The sequence below is a fragment of the Pterocles gutturalis genome, unplaced genomic scaffold, assembly GCF_000699245.1.
Source record: "Pterocles gutturalis isolate BGI_N339 unplaced genomic scaffold, ASM69924v1 scaffold40144, whole genome shotgun sequence".
Taxonomy (NCBI): domain Eukaryota; kingdom Metazoa; phylum Chordata; class Aves; order Pterocliformes; family Pteroclidae; genus Pterocles; species Pterocles gutturalis.
In genome coordinates, this window is record NW_010132174.1 from 42,864 (window position 1) to 62,149 (window position 19,286).

The window sequence follows — 19,286 nt, forward strand, 5'->3', positions numbered from 1 at the left end:
ACAGCAGCCAGCAAAGGTCAAAGTCTTAAATGTTCATCCCCTAGAGATAACATGAGAAGAGCAACAGGCTCGTTTTAGAACTCGGGAGCGTACAGTGATTTGAAAACCTGACAAACATGATTTTCAGGAGTTTTTATTACCTACTTTAGCCAGTGTTGCTTTCAATGTTCATGTATTTTAAGCTGTTCATAGTACTGTAGTGACTGTTTATCACGTCTAGCAGAGCACAGATGTAAACACACATCAATTCAGCAAGTTCAGTACTTCCTGAAAAATTTTTAAAATTTTGAAAATTTTTAAAAATTTTAATTTTTTTTTTTTAATTTTAAAACCTTTCCTTCTACCCCGCTCTTTATTTGCTTTCTTCCCTCCTTGACCACTAAGAAAGGTTTGAGAATTCATGAACGCAGTGATGGAAACGGTGCAGATCTGCTGCACCGTGCAGCTCACTGGTTCCCAACTGATGACACACACAACTACGGTCAATAAATAAGAGATCCCCGCTGCACTGCAGCCCAACAGGCTGAGCGCTGCCCCGAGCTCCCTGGTGCCCTGCTGCTGGGGATCCTTCCCCGCTGGGGACACAGCACCTAGTCTTCAGAGCTGATTTGGCCTAACAGATCACTAGGTTGTATTCAGTGAAGTCATGAAATACACAAACCACCACTCAAAAGGTATTTTGGGTTTTTTTGGTTGTTTGCGTTTTTGAGGTGTTTTTTTTTTTTTAAACTTGAATGAGATTGTTTAAAATTTTCAGAAGTACCAAAGTCCCCTTCAGTTGTAAAGTAATTGTGGCAGTGTGGTTTTTATTTTAGAGTTGGGGTTTGTTTGGGGTTTTTTTTTTGTTTTGGGGTTTTTGTTCGATTGGTTTTGAAACAGTTTAATTGTCTTATTAACTCTTTACAGCAAAAAATTAAGGGTAAACATCAATGTGCCAATGAAGACTGAACAGAAGCAGGAGCAAGAAACTACACACAAAAATATAGAGGAAGATAGGAAACTACTGATTCAGGTGACTTGTATTGCAGAACGCTGCCATGCTATGAACTTAGAATTCAAGCTTTGTAATCCTTTAATGAAGTTTGCTGGGGGGTTTTCATAAATTTTATTGAAAGGCAACACGCCATTGCAGTGCGCTGCGTTGGATTTACAATACTCTTCAAGGCAGTTGGAGTCTGTAATAGAAAATATGGAAAGGCACAGTAAAACCCTGTTCTCCACGTTGGTTCTAACAAGACGTCGATGAGTGTTTGGGTTCTGTGGGTGCACACACTCACCAGACCTCTGTCCTGGGTGAAAACTAGTAATAGCTAGGTAGTGTGAACTGAACAGTGTTTTTCTATCAGTTCATTTGGAATCCACTTGAGAAGCAAAGGGGCAGGGCAAGGAAATACAAAAGTACTACTAAGAAAGGGTTAAATGTAGAAATAAGGCTTTTCTATAAATAATTTCATGTTTCTCTTGGTACCAGTTGTGACTATTGTTATGACTGACCGTAAGTAGAATAGTTCTTAAAATTCATGTGTCAAAACCACTTCTAATGACTGTATGCTATGGAGAATCTGTGTTCTTAAAGTCTGCGTGAGTAGTTGATGTTTGTGGGCATGCTTCTACCCACCTGCTCCTCAGATTTGCTGTGGTGATGCTTCTGCTAGGGGGGTAAAATGGCTTTATCCAGAAGGACAAACAGATTGCCCTTAAGCACACCTTTCTGACTTTGCTGTGCAGGCTGCTATTGTGAGAATCATGAAAATGAGGAAGGTTCTGAAACACCAGCAACTGCTTGGAGAAGTGCTAACACAGCTGTCCTCGAGGTTCAAACCACGAGTTCCAGTAATTAAGGTATGGGAGAACTGCATCTCTGAACCTGTGTTCCAGGAGGTGAGATGTATGGACAAGATACATGCTTCTTGGACAGATTTTGGGAGTTGTAAATAAGTAGGAAATATTTTAACCAGAAATACTGTATTTCTCTTAGGGTAATACGCATGTTTCATATTGTTGACGGTAAAATAGTTTGATTGCATCTTTTCACATCAGTGCCACAGCAGCCTCTGCTCCAGGCTTAGCTCTTGCTCCTGCTTTCCCCGTTGTGGGAGTCCCAGTGCTTTTGGGTGGCCACAATAGAACAGTTTCTAGAATAAAGATGTTGGGGAGGGGGAGGGTTGTATATATTTGTTGTCACCAGTTTGTTTAGAGGTCCCACCAGTGGTTTGTACATCCACAACCAAGGGGATAGATGGGCCAAAAACCAGGCTGTGGAGTAAACGGGCACTGATGCTGAAAGATATGCACCCAATCAGGGGGTGAAAACACAGGCAACTGCTGTCTTTAGTAACATTCCAGTAAGCACTCTGCATCTTGGTTTAACTCTTTGTTTGCTGTCTTACTACAAAGTTGCTCAGCATACTGAGGCTCAGTTGATCTCCCTGCCCTGGAATGGCATCAAGAAAGCATAATTCAGTTCAGTGGGTTAGTGAAGTCCTCTATTTGGATGTGGTCAAAGAGGAGAGAGCAAATTGCCGTGGTTTGTGCCCTCTACCTACTCCCATCCTCTGCTTGGCGTGAAACTCAATGGCCAAAATGGTTCAAAGTTTGTAGCAAGCACAGAGAGAGCTTTTCTGCCAGTGTCCCGCTGCTCACGTTTGTTTCTCCCGCAGAAATGCATCGACATTCTGATTGAGAAGGAGTACTTGGAACGCGTCGATGGCGAGAAGGACACCTACAGTTACTTGGCTTAACATTTTTATTAGCGATTACTTGACTGTGTGACACTCGGCAAATAGGTATGTGATGGAAAGAATGAAAGCAACAGAACTTCATAGCAGCTACCCTGCTGCCATTTGGACCTCCCTTTTTAATAACTGAGACCAGGACTCCCATCAGCCAGTCTCAGCTTTACATCAGAACTGCTCAGGATTGATACATTTCAAGTATGTAAATACGGACACCAATGCCATTTAACCTAATTTAAGAACAGAAAGGAATCAAACCCTTCTCCTTTAAGGGTTGCATGCTACTGCATTTAAATCAATACATTGGCTATATGATAAACAGCTGCCATCACAGGCAGCACTTATAAATGTTGGCAGCACTTTGAGAGTGAGTCTGAGTGGACCCATGTGTAATCTGCTATGAAAAACCATTTGTATAGTGTGTTTCATTTTTTAATGTGTGATAAATAAAAAAAAAAGAAAAGATTTCTGTACAAGTTGCATTGGGTTTTATTGTTTTAAGTTTCATGACTTATCTTTCTAACTGTAAATAAAAGGTATAATGGTTATGAAAGCTACAGAAATTAGTTTTGCTTTTCCTCCTTTGCCCTCTTTTTTGGTGATTTAGAGCGCATTTTGTTCTCTGAAGAAATTAATTGTCATCTACCATCAAATGTGTGTACCATTTCTTTTTTAAGTGAAAATGTCTGTGCTTTGGAAAGAATAGAAAAATTATGGAGCAGTATTAGATGTGAACCAAACTGGTTTGGAAAATGAGGGAAAAGTCTCATGCACTTGAGCTTGTGCATGCTTGCTCATCCTCTTCTGAAAGAACTTTCATTGCACTCAAGACTGCCAGCGTGGGTAACAGGAGCACCTTGCTGCTCAGTTTTCAAATTGCTTGTGATGCTTTCTGTGCTGGCTTTCTGCTTTTTTTTTTTTTTTAAGATGATGTTTGTGTTTGGTTTTGAAAACCCTTCTTGCAGAAAGTTTGGCACTAGTTGGTTTTTGTAGCAGGATGGTCAGAGGGGTATGGTGACAGCAGTGGAAGGCCAGAAAGAACCTGCCCTGAGCTGTCTCTTCTGCCTGAGTTCTTTAAATCGGGTTTGCAATATTTTCCCCTTGTGCCTGCCCTCCCAGGGCAGCTGTTTTGTCCAGAGCATCATGTTCTAAGTAGCAGTAGGCTGCAGAGTTCCTACTCAGCTGGCAAATCGGAAATAAATGTGGTAGCCCTGTCCCCGTGAACAGCATGAAGAGAGTCACAGCAGCTGGGTCACCATTAAGCTAAGAAGCAGCTAGAAGCAAACCTTGGACGACCACTTTGTCTTTAAAGGAGGGTTTGTCCCAGAAAGCACAGCAGTTCTGGGGTTTTTTTTGGTAGGGACCCTCTTCCCCTCCCATGAAATGTGTCTGGTACTGGACACACGCTTTGTCAGGATTAAGGACTGAGGAGATTTAACAAAAGAAGAGGGACAACTTTAAAAAAATGAAGTGTAGTTGATACTGTGACAAGAAGTGAGCTGTAGGAGTTACTAAACAGCAATTAGAGAATGTGAATGTAACTTCAAGCTAAGGGTGCATGAAAACCACGCGACCGTGACTATTTTACTTGGGTGCTATATGCTGAAGTTCCCCTGATGCACTTGACTGATCTCTCCGCCCCTGTTTACATCTTCACATTAATCTTAAATGGGACCTGAAGTAAGAGAAGTAGACAAGTGTGGCGTTGCCTTTGCTCAGAAGTTGAAAGTAACTATTCACCTTGCTTCCTCAACTGTCTGACACAAAATTCCAACTCAGCTCCAGTGAAAATGAAGAACTTCAAGTATCCTTTATTCAAGGTTGAAAAATGTACCACACCACATTATTGCAAAAGTTCATAGGTACAAAACACTTTGCAGCTGGTGAGAAGGCAATAAAAAGTTGGTTTTTTGTTTTTAAATTTGTTACTATAAATTACTGTTACAGTACTTTGCAAATACAGAATTTCAAATTGCATCCTTTTTATTTTTCTAAAATTGCCCACAGTACTAGAAATTCCTGAAGATAAGGCAGCTCTTTGTTTAAAAGAAGAGGTAGCTGGTGTCAAGGGATTTCCATTTCTCTTTCAATGCCCACATACTTCAGGGCATCAGCTTGGCTGTATCTGAAATTTAAAAAAAAAAAAAATAAAAACAACACTAAAAACCAGTAACACTGAATGTTTCAGCTTTTTTGTTCAGACATAACAACCTGAAATACTCTCGGATTTCACCAGCTGGGGCCTTTTCCTTGTGTGAAGTTGCAGATGCAAAACAATGCTGACCAGTCAAGAAACTCCTTTTAGAGGAGTAAGCTCTTAACCAGCTGCTTTGCTTAAGTCAGTCTTACTGTAGTATCTGGCTTAAAAAAATGCAAGGGGAGTGCTGGTCAGCTGCTGAGACTTGAGGTTGTAAGGAAGCAGGCACAGTTGGTTAATTAGGAGCTGAGCAGAAATATTGAAATCTAGTCCAGTTTATGAGAAGAAATTACAAAATCCATCTACAAACCTGTAGTCAAAGAACAATTCTTCACCAGTCTGAATGGCTCTTTTAGCAAATATTCCTATTCTGTGATCACCATTAACCATCATAACTGTTGGAAAGAAATTTAAACTTATGTTAACACGAATACCAATAAAAGGTGTATTCTAAATAAGTATTGCCCAGTGTTGCGTACACTGCTAAAAGCAAGTAAATGTAAAACTTACCTTTTGCATAGCAGTTGGGATTTACTGAATGGTTTGCAAATCTAATTTTGTTGCCCTTGCGTGTTGCGTCAACCACAAAATCTAGGGGGAGAGGGGAAGAAAATAAACCCACAAATGATGACTAGCTCACCTACAAATTTTTGTGTTTATTTATTAGTGTGCTTGGATTGTAGCAGCTGGAAAAGAGAACTGCTCAGCTTCCCCATGGAAGAGCTAGCACATCATCCTGCGATAGCATTATTGTTCCGCGAGACTCCAGTCCTGCTGCCCCCACTGCACTCCATTTAGCTCCAGCCGCACTGGCACTACCTTAGTTTCTCATTTGAAGCTTCTCTACCTTTATTCCCCAAGAACAAGCTCCATAAACATGCTAAGTCAACACTAACATAAAGCAGGGGTTTTTCCCCCCCTTTCAGATATTTTTTTAGTATTTCACACTTGCCACAGTACAGTCTGTATTTATATTCTCTGAAAGTGGCAATAGCCCCATGTCTGTAAATGGCTTCTTTTACCCCAACGCAAAATTGCCATCATAACTTACTGCTACTTTAAGTCACAGTAAAATTATTTCAGACAATACTTAGGAAGCCTTTTAAATTCTTTAGGCTACTTACTCATCTTCTATACCTGGCTTGTGTAATAGCCTCCATTGCTACTAGCTAGCTGGCTAGCATTTAGGGGAAAACAAAAAACCCACTAGCTCTCAATATTACTAGAAAAAGATGTCCAGAAGAACGGGGCTGAGCAAAATGGTGAGCATACATATTTTATTTATGCTGCCAGGGTTGTGACTAGCACATACATACCGTTATTCAAGTTAAACAGAAAGCTGCACATGTATTTGTCGTATACTTTTCCTCTTCTGTCTGCCTCATCCTGAGAAATGATCTGGAAGAAACAGTACTTGTCAAAGAGATCACCTCTCCCCTCTTGTAATTATAGAAGCTTACGGTCAAAAATCCCCAGACATGCTGAAAGAAAGGTGGGGCTTTTTATTCTCTGGGACTGAAAATATTCTGAAACAAAGTACTGTTTTCAGCCAGCATTCCACACTTATCAACCAACCATGGTTTGCTCTTGGCATAAATAAGTCCTTTCAGAGCAGAAGGAAAGCAAGACTTGCTTCTCACATTAAAATCAAGACTGCGTACCTGATCCAGGGTTTTCTTATTACTCTAGAATATCATGTAGTGACAGCACCTACTGAATTTTAGTACTGTACTAAATAATTTATCACTAAATTCCAGGTACTTCGGAACTGAACTTACATCTAAGAGAAAAATGACACTCCAGCCTCTCGTTCTCAGAAAAACCTATGTCAAATTTTTTGTGACATTTCAACCGTCTAGCTCCTGGGTTTGGAGCTTCTGCCAGCAGGAGCTGTATACTTAATCACATCTCTCAATCTAAAGCACATGATACCGAGGCAGAGACAATCTCTTGGTCGTTAGCTGACACACAACTTAGCCAATTAGGTTTATACATAACCAGTGTTCTCCATCCTTACCTCACCACAGTATTCAGAGATGAATTCATTCTTCTGGACAGGGTCTTTGATGAAAATTCCCCAGCCTGCCACATCTGAAGGTGCCAGTAGCAAGTGCTGTGGGAAAGGAAAAAAAAAACCAAAAACAAAAACAAAAAGTTTAGACATGCCTGGCTTGGATTTGGTTTTGGTTTGGGGTTTTGTTTTGAATTGTATCACTTAATAAAATGTATGCTGGGGCTCCAGGAGAGAGGAGAAACACAAATTCTTCTAATTATGAAATGTACACCAAAATTACAGCTTGTGGATCAGAAGTTGGACGTGAAAGAAAAACCACATGAAAAACCACTTGAAAATCAATACAAATTTTAGTTTAACCTTGAAATGAGGGTGTTACCTAGAAACAAATACACTAAGGACTTCAAACTAAAAAGGTGTGCGGACAGGAGCCCACTACTGATGAGCTCAGTGTTTGACTGAACTAGTTTGAGAGAAGATGTTCCAGAGCAGGAAAAAATCAATCAGTTGAACAGAGCTGCAGGGGCTTTTGAGATATGTTTGGCAGACTGTATACAAGTTTGTGTGTTAGGATCAACAAGTGAAGAAAGAAATTGCTGGTGTCTATGAGCCAGCTTCCTTGTGCTGATCTAGGAGCTCTCACTTTCGAACAGCAACCTATTTGCAATTTACCAGTGATGCCTGAATGGGGAGAAGGAGATAGTGGAGATATTCTACTGCAGTGTTACACAGAAAGCATCACTAATTGGTACATGACAAACGTACCCAGAGCTTAACAGCAGCACATAAGCAAGCAACGCATGTGACAGCTACCTCCTTTTTTTTTGTTTGTTTTTCCTGTGACAGCATATAGGCAAATAAATTCTATTCTCTGGCATAACAATATCTAAACACCTCCAAACCAAGGCACAAGGTGTGTAGTTGTAAAACTATCTACGTACTTTTTTGGATCCTCTCTGAATGCTGCAGTTCTTGCAAGAAACATTTTTGCTGTCCCAGTGGTCAGCGGCTCCACACGTTAAACAGAGGTCAGGATCACATTCGCGTACAGCTAGGTAACACGGACACTGTTTAGTGTTGCATTGTGCTTTACAGCGACAGCCAGGAAACCTGTTTTGGCCTACAAGGGAATATACGGAAAACAAAAAGGGTAAGTATGAAAGAAGCACGCTGTAAAATTAAGACTGTCCACATTATAGCATATCATAATATTAAAAAATATATATATAGCCATTGATATCTGTATAGGACATTTGGAAGTACTATAAATTCTTGTCTTTCCTGATTTTACTTCACTCTTCCTCCATTTTAAGTCTTAGGACTGTTTTTGACTTCTTCACTCAATGGCTAATTAAGAGAGCCGAATTAAACTGAACATGTGCTCCATTCTCACACCATTTGCTGCTCTTGCAAACACTGTCTGCAGTTCGGACAGACTGCTACTAGTTCAGATGTTGGGACAGTGACAGAAATTTACAGATGATAGCTTTTAAATGTTTTACTTACATTCTGAGCTGCACTGACAAAACTTCTCACAGAAGTTTTGAGCAATGACACATGGACATGAGCTGTCACAAGGCTGACGTGGATGATCACATGGCTGGTAGTTGTAAACATGATTCGATGAGCCATCTGAATAAAAATAGCAACGTTTTGTAAAGTTGAAAGGTGCAAATAAACAATATGCAGTTCCCTTCACTCTTTCAAGTAGAAAATCCCATTTAGCCTTTTAACTAGGAAAACCCCAAAAGTGAACAAAACCCCCCAAACCTATGGTTAGTGGGGTTACAAAAACAAAAGACACCAAACCAGAACGGTAACATTAGTTAGGTGTTTGTCACCATTAGTTCCCTGCTTCCTAGTGCACTTCATTCGTCCCACTGCTTAGCTGCTTCAAGTATTCAGAGCTGAAAACTGTCTAGGTGTGTAAAACTGAAAAATGAAACTACAATGGTATAATTTCCTGGGTGAACATGTTCTAGAGTAACACTGATATTATTCAGCAAAGTAAATTTGCTCAAATTCCCAGTAATTTTGACTCTGGAGCAACAGTCAACTTTCAAACAGATCCACTGGCACAATAATAGCTGGTCGTTATCCCAACTGTGCTTTCCAAGGTCAATTTTCCAATACAGACGACGCTAACACCTTATAGGCAAGGAGGGACTACCGGGGAGAAGTCTAGAGCTTTATCGATAGAGCAGCTAGGAGAATTTGGTGCTATATCAATTAGATTTGCTGTGAATACTCCTGAGCTTGTGCTGGGTTCGCATGTGTTTGTAAAAATGCTCAAGTCATCAATCAGCAACCAAAACAGGAGAGACAAATGGATCAGTTTATGTTGCTAGAAGTCCCAACTATTTTTAAAATCAGTTGTTTTTAGACAACAAATGCTGCTTTTTACTGCAGCTCCTATTAATACAGTTTTTATCTGTACTTCAATGAGGCCACACTGAGAAGCCTGTAAATTCAGCCTCCTTCTCTTTGTTCCTACAATATCTGTAAGGAGAGCTCACTTTTTTCTTTTTATTCCCCCTATAATCTCTAGCTCCCTATAGAATGTATATAATGGCCTAATATTAAAAAAAAAAAAAACCCAACCCCAAACCCCAAAAAACAAAACCAAAAATACGATAGTAGGATCTTATTAAAAGTTCAGGACATAAATTGAATGGAAAGATGCTAACCCTTTTTCAGCTGTATCTTTCTGCAATGAGCAGCCCACAACCTGCAAAAAACACAAAAGAAACACAAGAAGGTTGACAGGAACTCCTCCTGCAGTGGGCTGGGAAAGGTAGCTGCATCTTGCACCCACACCTGACTTAAAATGGGAAAGTTTCTGGTCACATGAACGCCTGCTAACTGCGCACAGGTCAGAAGTGGTTGCAGCAGAACCACCCTGTTCCAGTCTTCGGAACTGACAAAAATCAGCGCTTGGCAGACTCCTCCCTCCCCCTCCCCACACCATTTCTCTAGTCCCAGGATTGCACAGATGAGCAGCCGCCCCCAGCCCGTGCTAGAAATGCTTCAATTCAGGTGGCCTTTCAGGAAAACCTGCCAACAGGGTGCTGCTGGAGCTGCTTCCAGCGCCTTTCTCCGCTTTCTCTTATGTCCTTACAGTGTCCTCTCTCCACTTAGCTAAGCACTCCTTTTGCAAGAAGTGGTGTTTTCTGGGTTGGTTTTAAGGATAACATGCTTTTGGTTATCGTAACACAGCTCACTATACTTTAAAGTTCTTGCAAGTTACCATTACCCCTTTTATTTTGTACCTATTTCAGATGGCAAGCTCTTTGGGCTCTACTATTCCATGAACAGCAGTGTCAGACACAACTGAGCAAACACATCTGTCCGGACCTTAGTTACCAAGAGGAAAAGCAGAGTGACAGACATTTCAGTAGCCTCAAAGGAGAAATCAATGTCTGGAGTTTTTCTTCAATTCTATGCATTTTAGTTAGCACTTGAATTTCAATGAACAAACATAACAAAAAAATGCTATTAAGGGTTTTCACAGTTCATACTTCTTGGAGTTTCTTAGTACGTCATATAGTAACATGAAGAGAATATGGGAGAAGCCTCATGCTCTGGCTAAATAATAAGCTGCACCTAGCAACCTCTCTTTCTGTGCGGATTTACTGATTGTAACTGGTCCAAAATACACGTGTACTCAAAAACAGAACACTTAGAAAACTCTTCTGCCTTTCAGTGAAGGCAACACTCATAATAGCTTACAATCCTATTGATAGTGGCTCACTCTATAAAAAAGGATACCAACATATATTTATGAATTGTGAGATGCTGTCTCTTTGTAAGAAGGCAGCTCCCATACAATTGAAAGGAGGAGTGCCATTTTGACTTAAATTACTCTCATACACATCAAACCATTTTTTCTCTTTTGTCTGGCTGGTATTTGCCAAATGTAATATATACTGTATTTTTGAACAATTTTTCACAGAAGCTTGTCTTTCAGCCCAAGAGAATAAGGACATAGCAGCATACCATATCCTTAAAAGCTTCCTGTGGATAGACTCCTTAAAACACCATTTCATTAGCAATTTGTATGAATTTTTTTAAATTTTATTTATTTTAAGCAAGAACTATTGTACTACTTTAAAAGTAAAATACCACTTGCTGACTAGTTGCCACCTGAGACTTTTTGGTTTCTATAGACTGTACGGACAAGGCCACCTGAATATGACAAAGATTGCCACCATCACCAAAACATTCAGAATATCAATAACTCAAAATGGCAGTCACAATGACAAAGGGATCAGTTTAGCCACTCTAGTAACAGAGGCTGGTGTCACAGAAGGAAGAGACCCTGGTAAGAGATACACATGAATTGCAGGGAATGACAGAAGACAACATGGAGTAAAGCTGCCAACAACTGACCAAACTGACAGGAGGTTTGATTAGCACAATTAATATTACGTTCATTAGTTTGCAACTTTCAAAAACTGCCAGGAAGCACTGCAGGTTCCCCTGATTAGTGCACAAAGCTGAAGCCTGAATGATTACCGTCCTACAGGTGGACTAATTTATCTATCTGACCTGTAATCTGCTATCTCAACCAGAAACAAAAGGCAAGATTCTGGTCTCATGCACCCGAAAGCAAAGGCAAGGAAAAGACAAAAGCTGAGAAAGCACTTGCAACTCGAAGCTTGAGAAAAAAAGCAGATTAGACTCTCAGCGGCAATTTCCGAGCAGGCAGGGGGATATGTACATCTGGTTGCCAACATCTGCAGGATAGCCAGCTTAGAAAGTAGGTGTTACCAGAAGCATTATGACAGAAGCTGTCAAAAATATTGTTCTTCTCTGATAACAACCTACTGGATGTTGCCAGTGTTTTTAGGAGGCCCTGTTATCAGCTCATTGGGCAGTAGAAATGCATTCTTTAGAAGAAGCTCAGCTAGAACTTCTTTCTCCGTGCAGGGATAATCTGCTACCTGAAATAGCACTAACAATGCCAATTATGTCAACAGATGTAGTTTAGTCTTTGCAGGGTTTGACCTTCTGGCATCACTCAAATAAAGACTTCTTTTCAGTCTCCTAAATCAGGTTTTCTCCAAAGACTCCCTGCCACGCTGAGGCTCAGCCTTCCAGCCAGGAGGGCCATGAGAGTATCTGTGCTAATGCCTCAGCTGCACCTTTTGCCTGATAACAGCAAGGCTTTAAATCTCTATAAAAAGGCATCCTGAACTCTAGGCAGAAGCACAGAAGCTATTCTAACATATGCAGTAAACAGTAGTCCAGCAGAAGGTAGGGACAGGAGAAGGAAAATGAGAAAATGGGAAAAAAGAAAATACTTCCAGATACAGTTTAAGTTTACTTAGTAAACTTGCATCCAAATAGGGGATGAGGGAGGGGAGGAAAACAAAAATAATCCAGAAACAGCATGACATGGCCCTACAGTTGATAATAGTTCCTCATTAATCGAGAGGAAGGAGTGTTGATTAGCAAATACAATTCATACTCCAGTAATAGAAGAAAATATTCATGTAAGAGAGTTAACAGTACTGAAGTGGTCTCTCTCTGTCATATGCTCATGCTTTCCAAATTCTTTCTTGGCTTAGATTTTTCTGTTGCCTTCTATGCAAAGTACTTACTCCTCCAGAAAAGCCAAGTTTTCACAATCTGACAGGTTAATCTCTGATACATGGGACAGGCTCTGACACTTACCGGCTCTCTAAAAAACAACTATATAAAAAGTCTTCTCCTCTCATTGATCAGTCTTATTGTGGCTATCTAATAAAAATTAGATCAGAAGACTACACCCCAAGAAGGGTGTAGTCTTGCAAGCTACTGCTTCTAGTACATCAAGATCCCATGGGAAACAGATGAAGTCTTGTAAGAAAGCCTGCTGTCAAATCAGCTAGAAGAGGCCATTGAAAACAGCCTTCTGCTCTTCTCTTCGGTCAGTGCTGCTTTTCCTCAAATGTTGTCTACCACACATACACACGGAAAACCTACAGACCAGCGATTCCCCTGCAATGGAAAAGCGCAAAGAGGACAGAAGTGCCTTCCTGGCTCTAGGACTGAGTAAAATCAACTCAAAGAAACTTCAGAAACAGAGAAAGACTTCCAGAAGGTTTTCCCAGTTGCTATTTGTGCGACATCTTTAGAGAGTACTCAGGTTACAGTAGTACATAGGCAGGCTAAAGGTTTTACTTTTTTAAAAGGCTACTGCATATAGAAGAATGGAGACGGCTTGATTGCCACATATATTGTGGATGCCCCATCCCTAGAGGTGTTCAAGGCCAGGCTGGATGAGGCTTTGAGCAACCTGGGCTAGTGGAGGGTGTCCCTGCCCATGGCTGGGAGTGGAACTGGATGATCTTTAAGGGCCCTTTCAACCCAAACCATTGTGTGATATTCCGGGAAATCAGATGAAAATATTATCTCCTTCCTTCAATGAACAATTTAAAAGAATTAAAAAGCATTTGAAAACTAAATTGCTAGCATAAAAGGTTTTATACTGGCAACTAGTAAGAACAAAATAACATCAAGAAACCCCACATAATGGTATATCCTTTTATTTATTCGGGGAAAAAAGAAAAAAAAAATCACAAACCAAAAAAAGTATCAAAACTCCTCCAAAACTATGTCAACCTGGTAACCATACAATCCATTCAGCTTCAAAATATGTTTTAGCCTTTCAGTAGCACTTTTCAAATAGATGTAATGGCACTATATTTTTAGAAATTTGTGTGAATCTGCAAGCAAGCTAATTCCTAACTGCATATTCCAAACATGTTTTATGGCTAATAACTCCAGATTCAAACCAAGCTCACCAAACACCCAAAAACTTGAAAACTGTGCTGGAAGCATTAAATCAATCCATTTTGCTCAAAAGAGAATTTCTTCCAGATGCTCACTGGATCTTTTTCTAGCTCACACCAGCTGCTTCTATGCTACAAAGCAGAAACATTCTACTTTACAACAACAGTAGCTTTGGGCCAGTATCAGGAATTTCACTAAGCCTGGAAATAATAAATGTACTTAGACAAGCTGAGAGAAAAAAGAAGAACTGATGGGAGAAGAAAATTGGGGGAAAATCAGGAAAGTTAAGGGGAGAAATAGGGAACTTTATGGGAAAAGGTGTACTTATTGCCTGCAGAAATAAATGTTCTTGCTAATTTTCAGTCAGCTTTTCATCTCCTCTGTTCTTATCCCTGGAAATAAAAATAATCAACACAGCCACATTTTTCAAACCTCAGGATTCTCAAAGAAAAATGCATTTCACTGACAGACAGTCGCCACCAAGTTTACAATTTCAACACAAATTGTTTCAGATGGCCTTTGTAACTCTAGCAAAAGGCTTGGTTTCGTTCTTCATTGCAGCTTCAATTTCAATAACAACTTGTTAACTTGGTTCTTAAGTTGAAATTCTAGTTCATAATGAAACTGGGGGGCTACAAAGGAATCGTCTCTCTTAAAAGAAAAAAAAAGGCAACCCTACTAGTTTGCCACAACATTTTTGCTTACTGATCATTTGAATCTTAATGGAATATGCTTCACAATAAAAAACCCATAAGTTTTAATTTACAAAATACTGTTATTATTGAATACTATTATTGCTGCAAACAAAATCATACTGCAATATCTATGATCCCGAATCTTCTAATCATCTGTGTAGTGTATTTCTAATCTAAACTCAGTTTGATTACTTGCAGCAATACACCTAAAAGAATCTGCTAACAAGAATCTGGCTGTTCAAAGAGGTTAAAAAGAAGGGGGAGGGCAAGAGAAGTGGCAGGGTTATACTTGCCAATGTGGTAGCACTTTTGTCTGAAACCAAAACACCTTTTTGTTTCATTGCTGAAATTATTTTTTTTTTTTTAAAGCAAAAGGGGAAGAGCTGCATGACTTCTCCTCCAAAATACTTTCTGTTCTGAGGCCCTGTATCTCCAATTTATTGTTATGCTAAGGTTATTTAGTAACAGATTTACCTGTGTTTCCTTTTCTTCTTTCTGGGAGGAGTATCAACATCTTCAGCAGGGACTGGAGCAATAATACTAGATTCCTTTACTCTAAACTCATACACCTAACAAGAGATACCATAATACATCCAAGATAAATCTCTGACTAGTAGAAAGTTACTCATTTTCTAACTTAGTATGATTTCCTCCAACCAACAACTTACAGATTATATCCATAGTCTCTTTTTAATACATTTAAAGCTGATTATTTTTGTCATGTAAGAACAGATAATCTAATTTAAACCTGAAAATTTAATTTAACAGTTTTTAAACTAACTTTTATATATCTGTGGCTTGAATTCTGGATTGTAGCATTCTTGGAAAAACCAAGAAAACTAATGAATCTTCTCTTTTAGTAATTAAGATTAGTATTTCTGTACTTTTGTTTTAAAAGTATAACACTACTACCCTTAAGTAAGGAGCTTCTCTTCTTACCTGTCTGCATGTTTTGGTCCCAATCAGTCTGGCAATTGCACAGAAGTTGTCATAGTAGGTGCCGATAAGAACTCTAAACATTGAGGCTTCTGCACCGCTCCATTCCACATTCTCTGGAGGCTCAATATTTGGCTTCATCTTTATTGGTGTTTGACACCTAGAATTTGCTTCTGTAGTAAATAATTGAGAGCAGGGGTCAATATAAAAGCTATGTTTCCAAAATTTACACAGCCCTTAAAAAATGTCAAATTATTAACTGTAGTTAAAAATATCCCAGGTTTTTGTTGTTATTGTTGTTTTCCAATCTAAGTGCCACAACAAACCAGCACTTTTCACATAGCTCTTAAAGAAGATAAAAATTAGGTAATAGTAACCCTTGAAATTACACAATCTCGCCTTGATGCATAAATCGAGACAACCTGGAAATTTTGTTACAGGGTTCTATTTTTTTAAACTCATATTATTACTCTGTCTTTTCACTTTGGTCCATACATTTCAAACACATGGTTTCTAAGATCACGTGGCTCAGCTCGGTTTTATCCTCTCAAGCACTGAAGCTAATTGAATAAAGAAGCATTGATTAGCCTTACCAGAGGAACTGGATGTTTCATCTTTCTTTTCTTCTTCTTCTTTGTCATTGTTTTCTCCTCCAGTTTCAGTTCCAGCTTCTCTATCACTATCTGTGTCCTTTGATTCCAAGACATTTATTGTCGGTGTGCTGGGTCTGCTGGTATTGTTTGGAAGTCTTCCCCTTCGGCGGCCACCTGGGCGCTTTGGTGGTGTCTTTATACGCTCAGCAGTCAAGGCAGCTGCAAACTCCTTTGCACCTTCCTAAACACAAAACATTTAAATTCTTTTACTGAAAATAGTGTTTTCACCTGTGGGTCAGGGGTTGGAGGAGAACACGGTCTACTTGCATACTGTATAACTTTGTGTTATTCTACAAATCAATCATGTACACACAAATTCCAGTTAATTGTACTCTAACCCCAAACATAAATACTTTTGATGCTATCATGGGAAAAAAAAAAAATCTACCTTTACAAAGTATTTATGTCAGTATTTCAGTTCCACTTTCATTCTGGCTGACAAGTGAAAAATAGTTCAGTAGTATGTTTCCATTTTCCTAGATGACAGGAAACGTGAGAATTTCCCACAGAGACCACCCTTTAAAATACAAGGACTCTTCTTGCACATGCATTCTGCATTTTTAAAAATGCATCACTGTTAATTTGTTTTCTAATGGAAAAGGGTATGACAATGCAAAGCAAGTTTTTAGATTGGAAAATTACATGATTTCTCATACTAAAAAATTCAGGGAAAGTATGACAGAGATTTGAAATTCTATTACTAAGGATTTCCCCATATTAATTTCCATCCTATTGTTTCTTAAGAGCAGAAATACCGGATGGAATCCACCTTCAGCAAGCTAAAAAACAATTTAGAATTTTTAGTTGATATCTAACTTATGAGAGAGCTAAGTCTGTAAGACCCAGTTCTTTGACTAGATGAGACACAATAGCAGCAATACATTATTAAAAGGTAATCTTTCTTTCCTACAAATATCTCAGGCTACAGGTCATAGAGCTAAAAATTATTCCTACTTAAACTTTCATTCGATGATTGGAAGTTAACTCTCTTCTTTCACACAAACTGAAGATAACATACTTGACTGCAAGTACATGCACTCTCACAGATCCAGCATGCCCTTACACTAACTTACTATACTGCAACTAGCACTGCTTTAGTGAATTCTAACATTTGAAATTATCTTACCAGATGTTGATAACAGTGCGGTCCACAAGGCTTATTATCTAATGCTGTTTCTGTATTCTTTCGTTTATAAGTATTAGGAGTTGCGTGGAATGCTGTTGAACCAAAACATCACCTTTGTAAGTTTTAATATAAAAAACACATTCAATATCTAACCTCACAAGGTTTACCCAGACTTTACCAAAATCAAAATTAAAAAGATAACAATAGGAAAAAAAATGCACAAAATAAACCCCCATCTAGTAACATTTGACTTACCACAAATGCATTGAGACAGCACATGGTTAAGTTTTGCATATGCCCATTTACACCAGTGAAGACAACCATCATGTTTCATGTATCAAGGAAGACTTGCTGTATCTCCCTTCCCAAAAAACAGAAGAAACTTTACTTCCGTTACCACGTTAAATAGAATTATTCAGGGCTTCTCCTACTAATGCATGATCATCTCTCAATTGGTAAGATTCAGATGTTCAATTTCTATCTTGTTAAAAAAATCCAACCCCACAACCTTTGTAAAGGCAATGGACCCACTTTTGGTTTTTGTTAGTGAGAACACACAGAAGCACTTTTACTCTACTAGTTTATCAGCACTCCAACTAAGCTGACAGGTGGTGAGAGTTCAGTTCCTAAAATCCCAGCTGAAGAGTAACAATAAGTTAGCATTGCACAGTCACTACAGATCAGAACATCCAAGTCAAGTCTGCAACTTCCAGAGGTGTGTCTGCCCGCGTACCTGACTGTATAGCTCTGGGTAAGCTGCAGAATGGTGACTGGGAATGCAGCAGAACCGAGGACGTTACAGATACAACAGGAGCACCTTTATAACTGGTTGGCAGTTTCTGCTACCCATTCCCTTTGCCAGAATTTCTCTCTACCAGCTCTCCCCTCATGCAATCCCTGCCTCCCAACAGGATGTTTTCAGAGACTGACTTTCCTGGTTTTGCTGGAAGCCTTGGGAACTCTTCCGTATCCCTTGCTTAACTGAAGGCTGGAAAACCTGCAGGGGGACTCCCACCAGAATTCATATACTCATGTTCCCAAATTTTTGAAATACCATCCTTAGTTTTCTGTAATTCTCTTTTAAAAAAATTCCACCATGTTTAAAGAAATATTTTTTTGGTTTAATACATATAGATAGATATCAATAAATACTTTTTTACCCCTAGATGTGCTAACACTGGCACACACAAACCCATGGAACAAAAATGGAGAATATACTCATCTTTAAAAAAAGAAAAAAAAAAGACTACTCAGAGCTAGCTGTTTGTTTCCTAAGACTCCATGAAGGCCTGTAAAATATGTCCGTCTGAAAAGACATGATTCCCAAGCACTGTGAAATCCCTTACACTGCAGTTTTACCACAGCTGCAGTTAGGCAACTGTAACTTCCAGTTAAGTTTTTCAACACTCAGTGAATAAAAAGTGCTAATGTTCAAACTGAAAGAAGCAATCCCTCCCCTCTTAGCCATATTTATCTGTAAGGGCTGTTCCATACCAACCCCACACACATCTTTCTCCTTCAATAAGCCACCACCAGAGGCTTTCCTACTCATCTTATTTCTAGGCTGTGCACAAGGCTTCTCTTTACAGTAGCCCACCATGCTTTCAAGACTGAACTTTTTAAATGCAGTTCCTCCCTTTTTAAAGAATGTGGGCAGAGCTCACACACGTCTTCACCAAGTTTTTAAGAACAATCTCATTTCAGTGATCTCGTTTGCAGCACAGCTCCACAAGCACTTGTTCTGGCACCAGTGGGAGGGTAACCAGTGGTGGTGAGCACTTCTTAAGGGAGCCTCTCTGATGAAACCACTCCGACTTGGAACCACCATTTCATGCTCCCCTGCCATAAGGGAAGGTGTGCTGTAAATCAAATAATAAATTCTATAATTTTATGTCTGTATTAATGACAGTAGCACATGGGAACCTCAGGGAAACAATATATTCTTCCAAGGCTTTCTTTAAAAGGTACAAATGATACAGAAGTATCACTAATTAAATATCACATCACTTTCTCCAGAGAAATATATTGGATTTTATAAATCTGGAAATGCAAAAAAAGCTTCAATTTTTCCACCTGCAGACATGTAGGTATGTAAAAATTATTTAGAAGCAAGTATAGGAATGTAATTTATGCACATTGTTGCTATTAGCACT

The 19,286-nt window shown here is 39.2% G+C and overlaps 2 protein-coding genes across 7 annotated transcripts in view; one reads left to right on the plus strand and one right to left on the minus strand.

Moving 5' to 3' along the window:
* CUL1 (cullin 1) overlaps nt 1-3,288 on the plus strand; it is a 35,128-nt gene extending 31,840 nt beyond the window's left edge. The window contains exons 19-21 of the mRNA XM_010080813.1: nt 907-1,012; nt 1,729-1,842; nt 2,661-3,288. Of these exons, the coding sequence (XP_010079115.1) occupies nt 907-1,012; nt 1,729-1,842; nt 2,661-2,741 (301 nt within the window). The 3' untranslated portion in view covers nt 2,742-3,288. The remainder of the gene's footprint in view (nt 1-906; nt 1,013-1,728; nt 1,843-2,660) is intronic.
* A 1,227-nt stretch (nt 3,289-4,515) lies between these two features.
* The window catches only part of EZH2 (enhancer of zeste 2 polycomb repressive complex 2 subunit), a 28,011-nt gene continuing 13,240 nt past the window's right edge, over nt 4,516-19,286 (minus strand). For 5 of the 6 annotated variants that reach the window (XM_010080817.1, XM_010080818.1, XM_010080816.1 and 2 more), the window contains 12 exons: nt 17,134-17,225; nt 15,948-16,188; nt 15,358-15,527; nt 14,893-14,987; nt 9,634-9,674; nt 8,453-8,578; nt 7,888-8,066; nt 6,950-7,045; nt 6,249-6,330; nt 5,443-5,523; nt 5,243-5,327; nt 4,516-4,860 (listed from right to left, as the gene is read on the minus strand). In XM_010080817.1, coding sequence (XP_010079119.1) covers nt 4,800-4,860; nt 5,243-5,327; nt 5,443-5,523; nt 6,249-6,330; nt 6,950-7,045; nt 7,888-8,066; nt 8,453-8,578; nt 9,634-9,674; nt 14,893-14,987; nt 15,358-15,527; nt 15,948-16,188; nt 17,134-17,225 — 1,349 coding nt within the window. In that variant the 3' untranslated portion in view covers nt 4,516-4,799. The remainder of the gene's footprint in view (nt 4,861-5,242; nt 5,328-5,442; nt 5,524-6,248; nt 6,331-6,949; nt 7,046-7,887; nt 8,067-8,452; nt 8,579-9,633; nt 9,675-14,892; nt 14,988-15,357; nt 15,528-15,947; nt 16,189-17,133; nt 17,226-19,286) is intronic. The other variant, XM_010080820.1, reaches the window with a different exon arrangement.